The 13,632-nt window shown below is 55.0% G+C and overlaps 4 protein-coding genes across 4 annotated transcripts; 1 reads left to right on the forward strand and 3 right to left on the reverse strand.

Moving 5' to 3' along the window:
* Positions 1-2,677: 2,677 nt before the first annotated feature.
* CABS01_06883 (uncharacterized protein) lies at positions 2,678-3,877 on the reverse strand (the record flags this gene model as incomplete). The annotated part of the gene is made up of 3 exons (XM_060540248.1): positions 2,678-2,861; positions 2,952-3,215; positions 3,636-3,877. 3 exons carry the CDS (start codon positions 3,875-3,877, stop codon positions 2,678-2,680), a joined length of 690 nt encoding a protein of 229 aa, XP_060403932.1.
* A 3,805-nt stretch (positions 3,878-7,682) lies between these two features.
* CABS01_06884 (uncharacterized protein) lies at positions 7,683-8,311 on the reverse strand (the record flags this gene model as incomplete). Its single annotated transcript, XM_060540249.1, has 2 exons — positions 7,683-7,930; positions 8,134-8,311. The coding sequence occupies 2 exons, from the start codon at positions 8,309-8,311 to the stop codon at positions 7,683-7,685; spliced, it is 426 nt and encodes a 141-aa protein (XP_060403933.1).
* A 336-nt stretch (positions 8,312-8,647) lies between these two features.
* Positions 8,648-10,924, forward strand: CABS01_06885 (NDT80/PhoG like DNA-binding family protein; the record flags this gene model as incomplete). The annotated part of the gene is made up of 3 exons (XM_060540250.1): positions 8,648-9,621; positions 9,689-10,060; positions 10,162-10,924. Coding segments are annotated over 3 exons (2,109 nt in total), but the record flags the coding sequence as incomplete, so codon positions are not given.
* An 869-nt stretch (positions 10,925-11,793) lies between these two features.
* CABS01_06886 (uncharacterized protein) lies at positions 11,794-12,249 on the reverse strand (the record flags this gene model as incomplete). The annotated part of the gene is made up of 1 exon (XM_060540251.1): positions 11,794-12,249. A coding segment is annotated over one exon (456 nt), but the record flags the coding sequence as incomplete, so codon positions are not given.
* Positions 12,250-13,632: the final 1,383 nt, after the last annotated feature.

Consider the following 13,632-nt stretch of genomic DNA (forward strand, 5'->3'; position numbering starts at 1 on the left):
GCACTGCTCGAACAGTGCATTGTTGGTCCTCACTTTCCTCTTCGTGCCTCGATAAACACTGTTTGGAAGGGGGAATAGTTATGCGTAGCAAGCACTATACAAGGTCTCCAGTTGTGAAAAAAGAACAGGCTCGAATGCAGTTGACGTGGTTCCCGCGTCGTACTAGTTGACTGTGCGTCTGTTAGCGCTGTCACTTGCAGGCGTAGCTTAACGGCTTGGATTGTCGGTGCAGAGAGCGTGGACCAGCGGTGTCCACAGTGGCTGACACCTGCTGTCAGGTACTGTCACTTGACGAAGCGCGCGTGAGAGGCGTCATCTAGGCGTTGCACCGGGGGCCCAGGTCAAGCGAGTCGAGGAAGCAGTCTGCATACGGGAGCTTGAATGGAGGCCGGCGAAGAGGTTGGAGACCAGGGTGACGGGACCAAGACTTAGAGCGGCGGCGGCGGCGGCGGCGGAGGAGGAGGAGAAGCCTAGAGGAGGGCGCGTTACCGCGGCAAATCCGAGTAGAGTTTGTGTCGGGCATGGGACCTAACAAGACGAGGCCGCGGGATGGCAAGGTATCGCAGTCCGGAAGTGTAAAGTGAGATGAGGTTCAAGCTTGGCTGGCAGCGTGCCTCACCCTCACTTTGGAAGGTGACAAGGTATACGAGGCTTCAGATATCGGCCAGTTCGCGCGGAGTTGGAGTCGACTCCAAAAAGCAGTAGGTATGGATATCTGTAGAGCAACTCAGAGAGAGACGAAAAGGGCAGAGCGGGGGGCGTTGAACAAGTGCCTTGCGGTGTGATACCTTGTGGCGTGAGTAAGGTATAGTAAGCTATGCGAACGGAGTACCCAAGGACCAAGGCAGTTTGCATACTGAGGCATGGTGGACGAGGTACGTAGGGAAACAGGAGCTAGGAAGAAGGAACCGAATGCAACGGCGCTGGCGAGAGTCGCGATAAACTTTGTTTTGGGTCGAGCCAAACAGAGAGAAGCAGGTGTCCGGCGTACCTGAGAAGGAAACACAAGCGTTTGTCCCCTCGATCCATAGTAGAGTGTGGGCTGTGTGGTACCCGTACGAATACACTATGGCCATAGTGGTGCTGCGTGGGTATGCGTAGCAAAACGAGTTGTGGGGGACGTGGAGAAGGTGACGGTGATGTGCCCTCGATGAGGTGACTTGCTTGAGAGCGGGTTCGAGCAGGACAGGACACCACCTAGGCTGTGGACGAGGGTGACGGACGACGGGGGTCCGCGTGCCGGTCCAGGGTCCTGATCATGATGTCGAAGTTCCCGGCCTCCAGGGGGGTTAATTGGAGGGGAGGCGGCGGGAGGAGAATGTGAGGAGTCGTTGTGCGTAGTGAGGAGGAGCCGTGATCCACAGAGCTTGCTGTCGATAGTCGATAGTGTGCTGCGACGGCAGGGAAGTACGTAGTTGCGCATATGTCCAAGGCAAAGTCGCAAAGAGGGAGGCCGAAATGATCATGTAAAGTACATTTTGGACTTGGATATTGAGCAACAACCGCGAGATGAAGCAGAAGAAGAAAAAGACGGAGGAGGAGGAGGTCCAGTAGGAAAAGTGGGCGGTTGAATGTCAAGGAGACTGGAGTCGAGTCGAGTCGAGCTATTTTTCTCCCTCATTAACAGATTTGGAGACTTTTGACAAAGGGAACGACGTGAAGTGGATGATGGATAACAAGTGGATTGAACCGCTGTGATAGTCCGGCCACAAGATATGCTACATAGTTATCTTGAAGCGCAACTACTTGCTTAACTCTACTTTGATGAGTGGCTGATAGAAAGAGGCGAGGGAATTATTGCAGCCGACGAGAGAGATATGTCTGGATGCGGAGTGCCTCATTCCTCCCATATTTCATTGGAAGGGAAAAAGAAGAAGCAATGTAGAGGGTTTGAGGAGGTATATGAACATATTCCATTCGTTTTAATATCGCTACTTGCCGACTTCGTACTTACCTTGACCTGAGTGCCTGACCTTGACATCGTTCTGTTTTCCACAAGGTAGGTAGCTACGGCAAGCAGGCGTAGCTGAAGTCCATTCAGGAAGGACAACATATGGCATCTCGAATATGGAGATTTTCAGGAGCTTTGGGGCGAGCGTGATGCAATGGATGGCAGGTGCAATTGCAGGTTGAAAATCTCAAAGAGTTAGACAGGCAGGAGCTGCACAATCAGCCCGAGCTTCTGCTTGCGATGCGGACTGAGGACTGTGGAAGGTGGACTCGATGAGAAGGTGGGGTTGGCAGGAGGACCCGTGGGAGTGGAGGTTGAGCATTGGATCTTGACCACACATCAAGAAGGTGAGGTACGTACTGAGCTGGGCAGAAATATGGAAGTGTGGATGGTGAGGCAGGCGTGGCAGGCACGACAGGGCAGCAAGAACAAGGAGAGAAAGTGGGCTGTGGAGCCGGCACAAAGAGGGAAAGGGCGACGATGATTGACCAAGGTGCTGACGGGATTGAATCAGTGCCCCGGCTCTTAAGGCACCTTTAGCCTGGGAAACCCTGCCAGGTATAATTTTGAGTTTTCTAGTCGGTGCGGGTTAATATCGGAACTACGCACTGTAACTGAGCACTGTATTTCTCCAGCGACTCTGCACAAACAATCCACTGAGATACGGGGACATGGCCCCGAAATTGGGGGGTCTTGATGCGCTGCTGGAGTCGCTGACTTGCTGGATTAGGCGCTGGAGAAACCAGTTGGAGACCTGGCGCGCATGGCAGCCTGGGTCCCTGGGGACCTGCCTAGGTAAGGGATCGGTGAAGAAGTTGAGAGCAGCGTGTCATGATGGTGCTGCGCCGGGGGGCCGGGGGGGCCGTGGCACTGGGGGTTCATCATGGTCGCGATGCTGGATGGAGAATGGCTAAGGTCGGGTGGGGGAGTGTGGTGAGTGGGAGCCTGGCACGCCGCAAGCCGCACGCCTCGGGCTGTCATATACGGATACATACCTTACCTTATGAGAGGAGGGGAGGGGAAAAGAGAGGTCGGGGGGTTGTTAGAGAGGGCACGAGGTTGGCACGAGGCATCAACGATGGAGAATGCCATGTCCGTTATTGTTATTGACAAGGCCTTTGAAATGGGAAAGCTGGGAAGGGAACCTCTCCCTCCGGCCGCCGGGGCGGTGCTTCCCTCCTTTCCCCGTCGCTTCCTCCGACCACCCGACCCGATCTTGGAGCAAAATAGAGCAATTACGACGGTAAGGGCCTGTCCTGCCTGCCTGGAGATTGGAGTCAAGAGTCGAGGTCGAGACGTGGATGTGCAACTTCCGAGAGCCAGACCTTACAAGTTACCTACCACAAGGGAGGGAAGGTAAGGTACGGACCATGCTATGCACCTGCCGCTGCAACTGCCACTACCACTGCCACTACCACTGCCACCACGTCCTCGCCGAGGGCAGGGACGACATCCGGGAAGGCGAGGTAGAGGGGCCGAAAGAGAGTTGGCAGGTGCAGATGCCAACCCAGTGTCATTCGACGGGATCCTTCCTTCCCATCAGGTCGCTTCCAAGGCTACCTACACCTCACGGTCAGCTGGGCAAATCTCTGTCAGGAGCGAACCGAAAGGCAAGCGCACCTTACTCGGTGTCTTGCCTACCTTACTTGACGGATACACCCACCTTCTCTACCAAATAAGGCACCTTAGATGGCTGCCTGATGAAAGGTTCTTGCTCTCGTTCCCGTCCCTCCTTCCTTCAAAGTTGAGATTCGAGTTCATCTCACCATTGAAGCTGCCCATTGCTCTTTCCTCAGTCACGACCGAGTTCTGAACTTCTGACTGCTGAAGTTTGGTTGTGTCCGTGCTTGGCTCCTGCTCTTTCCATTTTCGGCCTGGGCCTGCTCCGGATTCCGGACCCGTTCCGTATCTCTCTCCCTTGACCATGACCTGGCAAGATTGGCCTGCTCAAGCATTGAGCATAACCAAGGCCTTGATCGTGTCCTGGTCTGCCCGGAAATCCCCCCTCTCCCCCCGACTTTTTCTGGAGTTGCGCCTTTTCTTTGTTCATATTGCTCCGGGATACAAGCTGTGTCTCCGTAGATTAATCATCGGAGGCTTGACAATTCCAACTCGATTCGGCCACCAGGTCTCTTCCTTGTCGACTGAGTGCGGCAATTAGGCCCTCTTGCGCAAAGGCCCGACTCTGCACTGTGTTTCTCGGGGTTTCCTTGGAACAAGGAAATTTGTTATCGATAGTTGCCATCGCTTCAATATCCTTTGGCTGCCGCAATCAATACTTTGCCATACGTAGTAACCTCCTTTTCGCACACGGCATCGACATCGGATATTGAGTTACCTAACCCTGGATCAACAATATAGCTCGCTTCTCTCCAATATGTGAGTTGCATTCACTTGCTATTAGGAGAATGGCCAAAATAACAAGGTAAGCCACTCCCGCAAGTTGCAACATACCTTACCTTACTTGGGTACCTAACTTCGTACCTTACGCTGGGCCAAGTACGTAAGCAATTAACTCGATCCCAGACCTTCATCCGCTTCACCTCACCTCGGGGCGTGTGACTTCTACGGTCTACGGATACCCAGGCTCTGAACGTTACCTCCCGCCCTCGTGTCCGCTTCTGTCCTCCACTCTCCGACTTCACGTCGTCACCACCCCCGTGCCACCCCTCGACGTGACCGGACTACGCTCCGATCGCATCTGGCTCGGAGGACGGCGCGAGCGACTCTTCCCTTTCCGCCTCGACATGCAGGAAATCGCATCGGACGGCCTGCTTATCCCTCGGCATCCGTGTGCATCGCCATCTGATGATTGACCGCTTTGGTGCTTGGGTATCGCACCGCACCGCACCCGCACCGTACAGCACCGCATCTCACCTCACCTCGCACACAGTCGCAGTCGCACAGAGGCAGTCAGTTGCTTGGCCCATGTGGCCACCGCTCTGCCAGACCCCAGCCTACTAACGCTTCTTAACAGCCACATTCGTCCGCCGCTGCAGCCGTGGGTCGAAGCTTCTGGGGGCTACTGCAGCCACTGCATACTCTCTGCATGCACCCGGCCGTGATCCCTTCTTTTTTGCGCCCCCAGTATCTGTATGTACGAAGTACAGACGACAGCCTACGAATACAGAGTACTGGCCACCAAGATCAAGACCTGCACCTCGACCGAGACCATTCAGAAGACCAGTAGAGAGCATACATTGCAAGCTAGATGCACATCCACAGCCAGACCGAGCCAAGGTCGTTGTCGAGGCCCACATACCAAACCAGGCCGTTACTGGCGACTGCATGGCATTGTATCCGTACCTTGAATCCTCTGTACCTTGCCGCTCGATGAATGTGCAGTGAGGTCAGGAAGGCAGGCGGTCAGCCGCCCATCACCCGCCCTCGTCCTCATCCTCGTTCTAGTCCCTCCACCACACAACGGCGCCCGGATCCATGTCGGTACGTGGAAGTAGCAGCTCAGGTACCTTGCACAACCGGTCTAACGCCGACAAATGGGAAGCTAGAACGCCCTACCTGACCTTGACTGCTGATGCTTCTGCGTCGGCTGCCGCTGCTACTTGCTCTTCTGCTGCTACGCTACGGCTAAGCTACGCTGCGCTACCCTCGAAGCTCCTCGGGAGCCAGTGCTACTGTGCCGCGGGGCTAACAAGTAGGTAGTGTACCGTTCAAAGTATGTACTGCGTGCGTAAAAGAGTGTGAGGGGCAGGGAAAAGAGATAGGTACACTACTCTCGCGTCTGGTGGTCTCGTCCCGTCTTGTCAAAATAACCAGGACGATGCTGACTATCGCAATTCAGGCCGCCTTCTGATCGTCTCGCATCAACTCGCCTCGTGTCCAAGACCTCTTGCCGTTGATTACCTTGGAGCACGGGAGCCAAGATTACGCGTCTTTCCCGTCTTTTGCTTGATGAGACGGGCTGCCTCTTTTTCTCATATTTCCCAGGGACCCCTTTCTTCGTGTTTGTTTGGAAGAAGGGGGACGGGGTATCCGAGCGCCCCCAATTGTCAAGAGGCAGATATCCGCACCCAGGCTATTCGCGAGAGAAAAGACGCGAGGGGGATTGGCAACAAGTGCAAGAAGAATGCAGCTCTGCAGGTTACCTTGGCGAATAGGTAGTGGCCATTTCGGAAACGGAGATTCAAGCTACCTACCTTACCTTAGGTACGCACAGCTGTCCCAGGTACTTTGGCAGCAGCACGATGCCAATGATGCGATGCGACTGGTTCGTGGGATTCCGGACGCGGCACCTTGGAGCAGTGAATGGGTGGGTTGCGCACCTGCGCGGGCGGCGGGACTACGGGGACAAAAAGAAGAGGGTACGTATCCGTGCTATGTAAGGACAGTACGTACTGCCCCGTGGACAAGCCCGCGGCCGGGTTCTATCAACTGCCATGATGAGGACCGACCCTCAACCCTGCGCCTTTTTGCGGACCCCTGGTCCGGGTGCGGGCACAGACTGTTAGCTTCCCCTTTCAGGAACTTCTCCCACGAACATGCCTGGGCGCCTCCGCATTTGTGCCTCGCTCTATTTTTTGTGTGCTATTTTTTTTTCTCTCTCTCTCTCTCTCTTGCGTTTTTATGCTTCTTCGTTTCTGTTTCTCTCTGTGCGTTTGTACCTATCTTTGTCTCTTGCCTGGGCTCTCTCTCTCTTCACATCTTGCGGATACTCTTCCAAGTTGTGTGCTGTGGTTTTTTTTTTGGGCCCCCCCCTCTCACCCTCCCTCTCCCTCTCTCTCACTCTCACTTTCGCACTCTCACACCCCCTTCGCCTCTACACCTTTCCACTTCCTGACTTCGTCGGCGTCTCTGCCCAACAGTCTTCTAGAAAAATTGCGGGCCAGTAGCCTACAACAACCGTCGGAGGATTCTCTCTCTAGTCTTCTTATCGAGCGACACCCCCCTCTTCAACCCCTGGACATTTCGCCATGATGCTTCCATTGGTCAAGACGAGGGTCTTGGGGCATATCCAGCCTGCGATTTCTCCTCGAGAGATGCTCCCCCCCCGTGCCTCCGTACGATCCATGCCAGGTTCTTCTCCGTCCCTCCATCTCGACAGAGCTACGTACCGCATATGCCACCCTGCTCACCAGGGTCAGTAGTGCCAACCCTGAAGGCTTGCCGTCAACTCTCTTCCATGTCTTTTGCTCCTAGCGATACCAATTTGTGCAAGGGACTTGTCCACGCCTCCGGCAGAAGCGGGGGTGTGCTGGAGGGGAGGAGAGAAAAAGAGTGAGAGAGAGAGAGTGTGTGTGTGTGTGTGCGTGTGCGCGCGCGTGTCTTTGAGGGCGACCGAGTGAGAGGGGAGGAAGAGAAACAGAGAGTGAGTGAGTGTGTATGAACGGTACGGTACGGTACGGATAGAGAGAGAAAGTGGGTGTATGCCACTGTCCAACCGGGGCCATTCAACCCGTACGTATCCATGATAGCTACGTAGCTATGCATCTTTTTCCTCAGGTATCGTATGTATGTTTATGTGCGGGTGCGGGTAATGAAGACAAGACTGGTCTTGGATGTGCGAATATGCGTCGGCTGGTTCTACTTGTTCGTAAGTGCGTTTGGGCGAATAAGCGTTTTGTGATGTTTCTCCATCCCCCCGGAGCTCGCCCGTCATGTTCACTCTGTGGTCTTGCTCACACTAATAACTCACTAAAACTAAGGTAAGGTAAATATTGCGTACCTTTGCTTGGACGGGCCAGTAGTCCGTATGCAAATTCATAAACCAGAGCTACACTACTGCAACAGCAGCAAAAGGCCCTGGACCTGGTATCCTGAACTGTGCTCGTTTGCTCTTATCAAACCGTTTCAGTGCCGCCCCTCGTCCTGGGCCCTCGTCGACGACCTTGTCTTCTTTCTTCTCCTCCTCCTCCTCCTCCTCTGTTCCCAGTCTACCAGTCTGCAAGTCTGGGTCTACCACGGCCTGCGTACTGCTGCTTCTGCGTCCTGCGTCCTGCGTGCCCCCTTCCCTTCCCTTCCCTTCCCCATAGCGCCGCCTTCTAAGAAAGGTATTTCCCTAAACCTGGTCGCCGCTCTGCAGGGCGCATCCATACTCCATCGTCGTAGCTCCATAGCGTGCCTTGTTCTTCCGCTCACCAGATCGCCCGCTCCTCACCTTTCTCCTTCCCAGTATGGTTGCATGCACTGACCGTCCTGTCCAAGAACCCGCCATCACGTTGTACCGGTGACCTTGCCTTTGCCGCTGCCGCTGAAGAAGGCACAGGTCAACGGCCCAGCAGGAGGGACATCCCGTTGAGACATCAACTTGCTGCTCGACTCGACTCCGACTCGACTCGACGCAACCTTGACCTTGAACCTCGACCTTGCCTTGGCTGGCCTCCCCCAGCCCTGCCCCATCATTGTATCCACCCCAGAACAGTGCCGAAGATTTTCATCAGACACCCCCTCCAACATCTACCGTCCTCTTGCGACCCATTCACCCCATCAGATACAAGTATACATCTCTCCCTGCAACCTTAAACATGACCGTCGTCCGTTGATCCTCAACTTCATCTTTGCATCTTCTGCATCTCTCGAGTCTTCGCCATCACTCCTCGAGATCAAATAACACACTCGCTCATCCTCCCCTTCGCTTTACCAATCCCAACCTCTTTTGGTCAAGACGACTTACATCAACAACGTACATGCCCTTGTTGACTACCCAGCAAGGACCTCGACATATCCTTGTGTAAAGTACACACGGAGACCAGAGACAAAGAAAGAAGAAGAAGCAGAGTGACAGAAGCGCGCTTGGGTCTGGAACAGGACTACAGCGCATCAGAGAGGCATGCTCTAATGTCAACCACGGTCACTTACCCCGTCATGGCAGAGCTGAAAGAGCCGGCACATTCCAATCTTTGGTCGAACTATGGGAGTCCCGTCCAAATGTCGTCTCGATTCAACAACAGCCTGGATTCTGGCCTCGGAGGCCACGCCGCCAACTCACCACACGCGGGACGCCCTAGAAGCACCCACCCAAGTGTAGACCACGGATCTTATCCCTATGGTCGCTACCCTCAAGACGAGTCCGATGCGTACGATAGACATTCGCATCCCAGCTTGACATCCCACCACAGCTTCCCCAATCTCAAGAGACCCTACTCGCAAACCGAACAGCCCCCTTACCAGGAGATTGTCCAGGACCTGAGAGACGATGGCTCCAAACTTACCGTCAACCACGACCACAAGCTGTTGTCGTTCAAGAGGGTACAAGACAAGCACACTATTGTCGACCAGCATGGACGCATGCAGCAGCTGGAGCTTTCTGCTCAGCTGCACGGAATGTTCTTCCTTTCCGAAATGCCAGCCAACAGCACCGACGGTTCCATCCTCCAGCCCGAACTGACCTGTTACCGACGAAACCTCTTCCAGATTAGCGGCTCTCTCATCACCCCACGAGGCCAGCTCTCTGTCATATCCGAGACTGGCGAGACGGTCCCCGTCAGCAACACTGAAGTGACCATCTCTGCCATCGAGTCTGTCGACGGCCACCCCGTCCGACTTATCGTCATCCCCTGGAAGACGCCCCCACCCAACTCTCCCGAGATCACCCAAACCCCGGACCAGGAGCCAGCGTCGCTTCCCCTTATCCCCTTCCAAGAAGACGGTTCGGAATCCGATGGCGAGTATGCCGTTTATCCCATTGGCTGGCGCCGACTGCAGTTCAGAATGTGAGTATCAGCCCGAAACAGGCGCACTTGCGCGCAGACGTGACGAATCTCGGCTGATTTGACAAAGTGCCACCGCAAACAACGGGCGGCGAAAGGAACTCCAGCAACACTTTGTGCTCCACCTCAAGGTTGTCGGGACGTTGGCCAACGGAAGCAAGATTGTGCTTACTGAAGCGACTACCGCGCCTATTGTTGTCCGGGGCCGCAGCCCTCGCAACTTCCAGGCAAGAAAGGAGATTCCCTTGCTAGGATCGAGCGCTGGGTCCAGGGGCCAGGCCTTGGTTGAGACTGGACTGGGTATTGTGGCGGGACCGTTGGCTATCAAGCCGCAGGATGCCAAGGCAAGAGGGTTGGACATGCAGATGCCTCGTTCCGCCTTCACCTTTAACGCAGGAGGGCCCAAGATGCCCGGAGCACCCATGGGAGCCATGAGATCCAAGTAAGCTCAACAACGCCCCCTCCCCCCTTCCATCCAGCGTACATGTCTATCACTTGATCGACATTGTTGCGATACGAAGCCCGGTCACTGACCCATCGTAGCTCATACCCCAACTGGTCCTCCTCGAACTCTGTGCCCGGGATGCCACAACTACCACCAGCTGGCTCGGCAAGCTACCCCGCTACGACAATGGGAGAATCTTACCACAAGGTTGCTCTGCCGGGAAGTGCAAGCTTCGGTGGAGAGGCCCATGATATGCCTTTGCAAACGTCGATGCCTTCCGTTCAGCTTTCCCTGGTTGCCAACGAACAGCAACAGCCTCCGATCAGGACACAATACGCTTATGTGCAAAGCACAACTGCTCCGCCACCACTATCGGTATCGGCCACGGCAATGGCATCGAGCTCAGACAACGCGCTCAACGTGCCCAGATACGTCGATAACCCTCGACCTACCAAGAGCCCCAGGCATGCAAGCCAGCCTTCCATCGGGTCAATGTCTCATCACGAGGCATCCCCGGAGTACCGGTACGGCTCGTCGTACGGAGCAGTGGGCAACAACCCCAGCGATATTGCACCGCCGTCCTACAAGGCTGAAGCCCCCGCGTCACACTCCAACCCCTCTCGAGACTACTATCCGCCCTCGAGTTCATGGACGACAACAGCTGGAGAGCCTACCTCGACTGTTGCGTACAGCAGCAGTGAGGCAAGGCCGTACGGCTTCCCTGAACAGTACTCGAGCGGAGGCTCTGCGCCAACCACCAAGCAGGAGCATGCTCCCGCTCCTCCAGCCCCTGGGTCATACAGCAGCGCCCACCGGGGATCGTTTGATGGCATGAACCATTATTCCTGGAACACTAATTAGCTGCGAGAATTGCTGATTGGCGGCTGGGTCACGCCACTTGTCTCCAAACATGAGGGGCAATAATAGGTCGGGCCGAACGATGCTTGAGTTGAGTGAAGCAAGATTTGAGGGCCGAACTTGTTTCCGGGCCTGGCACAACAGCCCTGACTGTGTACCACTAAAACTTCAATTCGTGGCCAGAAGAGTGATTGCGGTTCCGATTCGACTTTTTATCTCCAAGTACCTAGGCGCGATATTTCGATTCTGGAGCGCTGTCGAGGCGGGGGATTCACACCGATTGAAATACGGCATACCCCGCGGTAAAGGAGGTTTCCCTCTGGCGGTTGCCATTTTTGGCTCTGCTCGGCATGGGCGTGGTTTGTTTACAAGGTCTCATGACAGACCGGACCCGAGCATAATTTGGGTAGGCGCAGCAACGACAAGGTCGAGATCGGCGTCAAGAGACGGGCATTGTCTGGGTGGCTGGGCATTTCGATACCACACGGAAGATAGCATTGACGTCGAATGCTCCGGCCGGACGCTTCTATCACCGGCTCCGGGCCGTGCTGCGACATTGTGTGGGCGGGGTACTTAACGATATGTATGGTATTTCTTGGTTTTTGTTAAGCGCCGGGTACCGGACGGGGAAAGCAATGAAAGGCATTGTGGTCTTTACTCGGCATCCTTGCTCCCGAATGCGCCAACGTTGGCAAATTGTGTTGCCTGTGAGAAGGAAAGGGTATTGGGGAAAGGAAAAAGGACAAAGCCACAAAGGGCTCAGCCTCGAGGATGGGACGACGTCCAAAGTGAGATGGTCCTGAGCTTGGTAGCCTTGTCCCAACCATGTGGTTGGGTCCCGCCACCCACACCTCGGAGAGAGTTCGTCTGATTTACCCGGGGCGGAACCAAAGGTTGGGTCCTGGCATGAGAAGGCACCGGCGGTGTGGGAAAGGATGGCGGTTGAGTGCTGGTTGGCTGGACGTCCGCCCGACGTGGTAGCGTTCCTTCTGTGCGTGGTTTCTCGGACTCTTGATGAAGATTTTTTGTGATTTTGATTTGCTGAAGAATGAGGAAAGAGATGGTTTCGTGGAGGAAGGGAGAGAGAAGAGAGAGAGAGAGAGAAGGAATAGCAAGAGAGAGTGCAAGAGGCGAGAAAATAGGCCAGAAAATGCGCAAGCAAGCAAATAGGCAATGAATAAGCATCCATTCCAGCCCCAAAACCCTAGGTTGACTCTCTTCTCATCCAGGTTCTGGTGTCTGATTGGGGATAACCTCCCCAGAGCTCGTATTCGAACTAAATTTGGTGGTTCACAATGAGCAGAGAGACGGATACGGGCACCGGGCACCGGGCACGCGGGTCATTTATGTGTTTGGTCCACCGAGTCAACCTGCCTCGACTGTTGGTGCACGACGGACGCATACACACATGGGAAAATCAGCCACCGACCTTGCTTGGGTTGGATTGGGGCCTTTGACCTCTCCACCCCCTTCTTCCCAGAAGTCACTTACTTGGTTGTATGAGGTGTCTGACCATCTCTTTTCATATTTTGCGGAGGGGAGATTACCACCACCACCACCACCACCGTCCGGCGGCGTTCTACGATCCCACGTCCCACACACACGGCGCGGTCACGATCACACCTTGGCCAGTAGCACTTTCACCGTTGGTCCGTTACGCACGAGTCCAAGGTAGAGGCGCGGGCGGGCCACTGCGGCAGGCCCGCTCAGCTGGGAATTTGCGATGCCAATAGTGTGATGGGGGGGGGGGGGGGGTCCTAGTGGTGCGTTGGCGCTGGTGCCCTGGGATAGGACGGAATGGGTGCGCTTTGGGCGGAAAGATACTGCTTTTGCTTGCCTTGTACTTTTGTTGTATTTGTTATGACTTTTGATTTGATCCGGTTTTTTTATGTCGTACAGCGCATGTGAGGGGGGAAAGAAGCTGTAGAATGCTGCCGGCTTGGCGAATGAAGAACAGAAATGGAGAGAGAGAGAGAGAGAGAAAGACAGAAAGATAGGGAGGGAGGGAGTCCAGAAGGAAGGAAGAGAATACGAATGGGTTTGGTTTCCTGTCACTTTGGTCCGAACACTCTAGCCCCGAATCCTTCGTGATGAGAATCCACAGAGACTTGACCGCTTTGAGAGAAGAGAGAGCAAGAAAAAGAGAGGTACTTTTGGTGGGATGTTTGTTGGATCCTTTTTGGTTTTCCATGGAGTCGTATTCTTTGATGTTGGCCCACCACCATTAAACCAATACTACATACCAAATGCTGTGATACGCTGGCATTGGGTAGGTACTGTGGCAGGTAAGGTATCTTGTCAATTTTCACTCACGCAACCCACGTAAACCCACGCAAACGCAAACGCAGGGCGAAGAACGCGGGTGACGCCCGGTTCGGGCCTCTTGCTGGGAGGGCTTGCGTTCAGCCTACCGCTGGGCCGCGTGGGATCCTCGTGAAGTGTGTGGGTGCGCGCGTGCCGTTTCATGCATGCATGTACGGACGCGACGCAAGTGTACGGATAGGCTGGGCAAGCTGGCAGTAGGATTGGGATGCGTCGCTGAGGAAGGAGGAGGAGGGCATGGAAATGGAACTGCAACTGCTGGGGCGGAGATGTACCGGATACTAGATATGACAGGCGGACGCAATGGAAGGAGCAGGAGGGGGGGATGGTTGGTAGCATGGTATGGGGACCCGAGCAGCTGGGTAGGAATGACGATGGTCCTCCCCCCT

This window comes from Colletotrichum abscissum, assembly GCF_030869225.1.
Source record: "Colletotrichum abscissum strain IMI 504890 chromosome Unknown Scaffold_14.1, whole genome shotgun sequence".
NCBI lineage: Eukaryota > Fungi > Ascomycota > Sordariomycetes > Glomerellales > Glomerellaceae > Colletotrichum > Colletotrichum abscissum.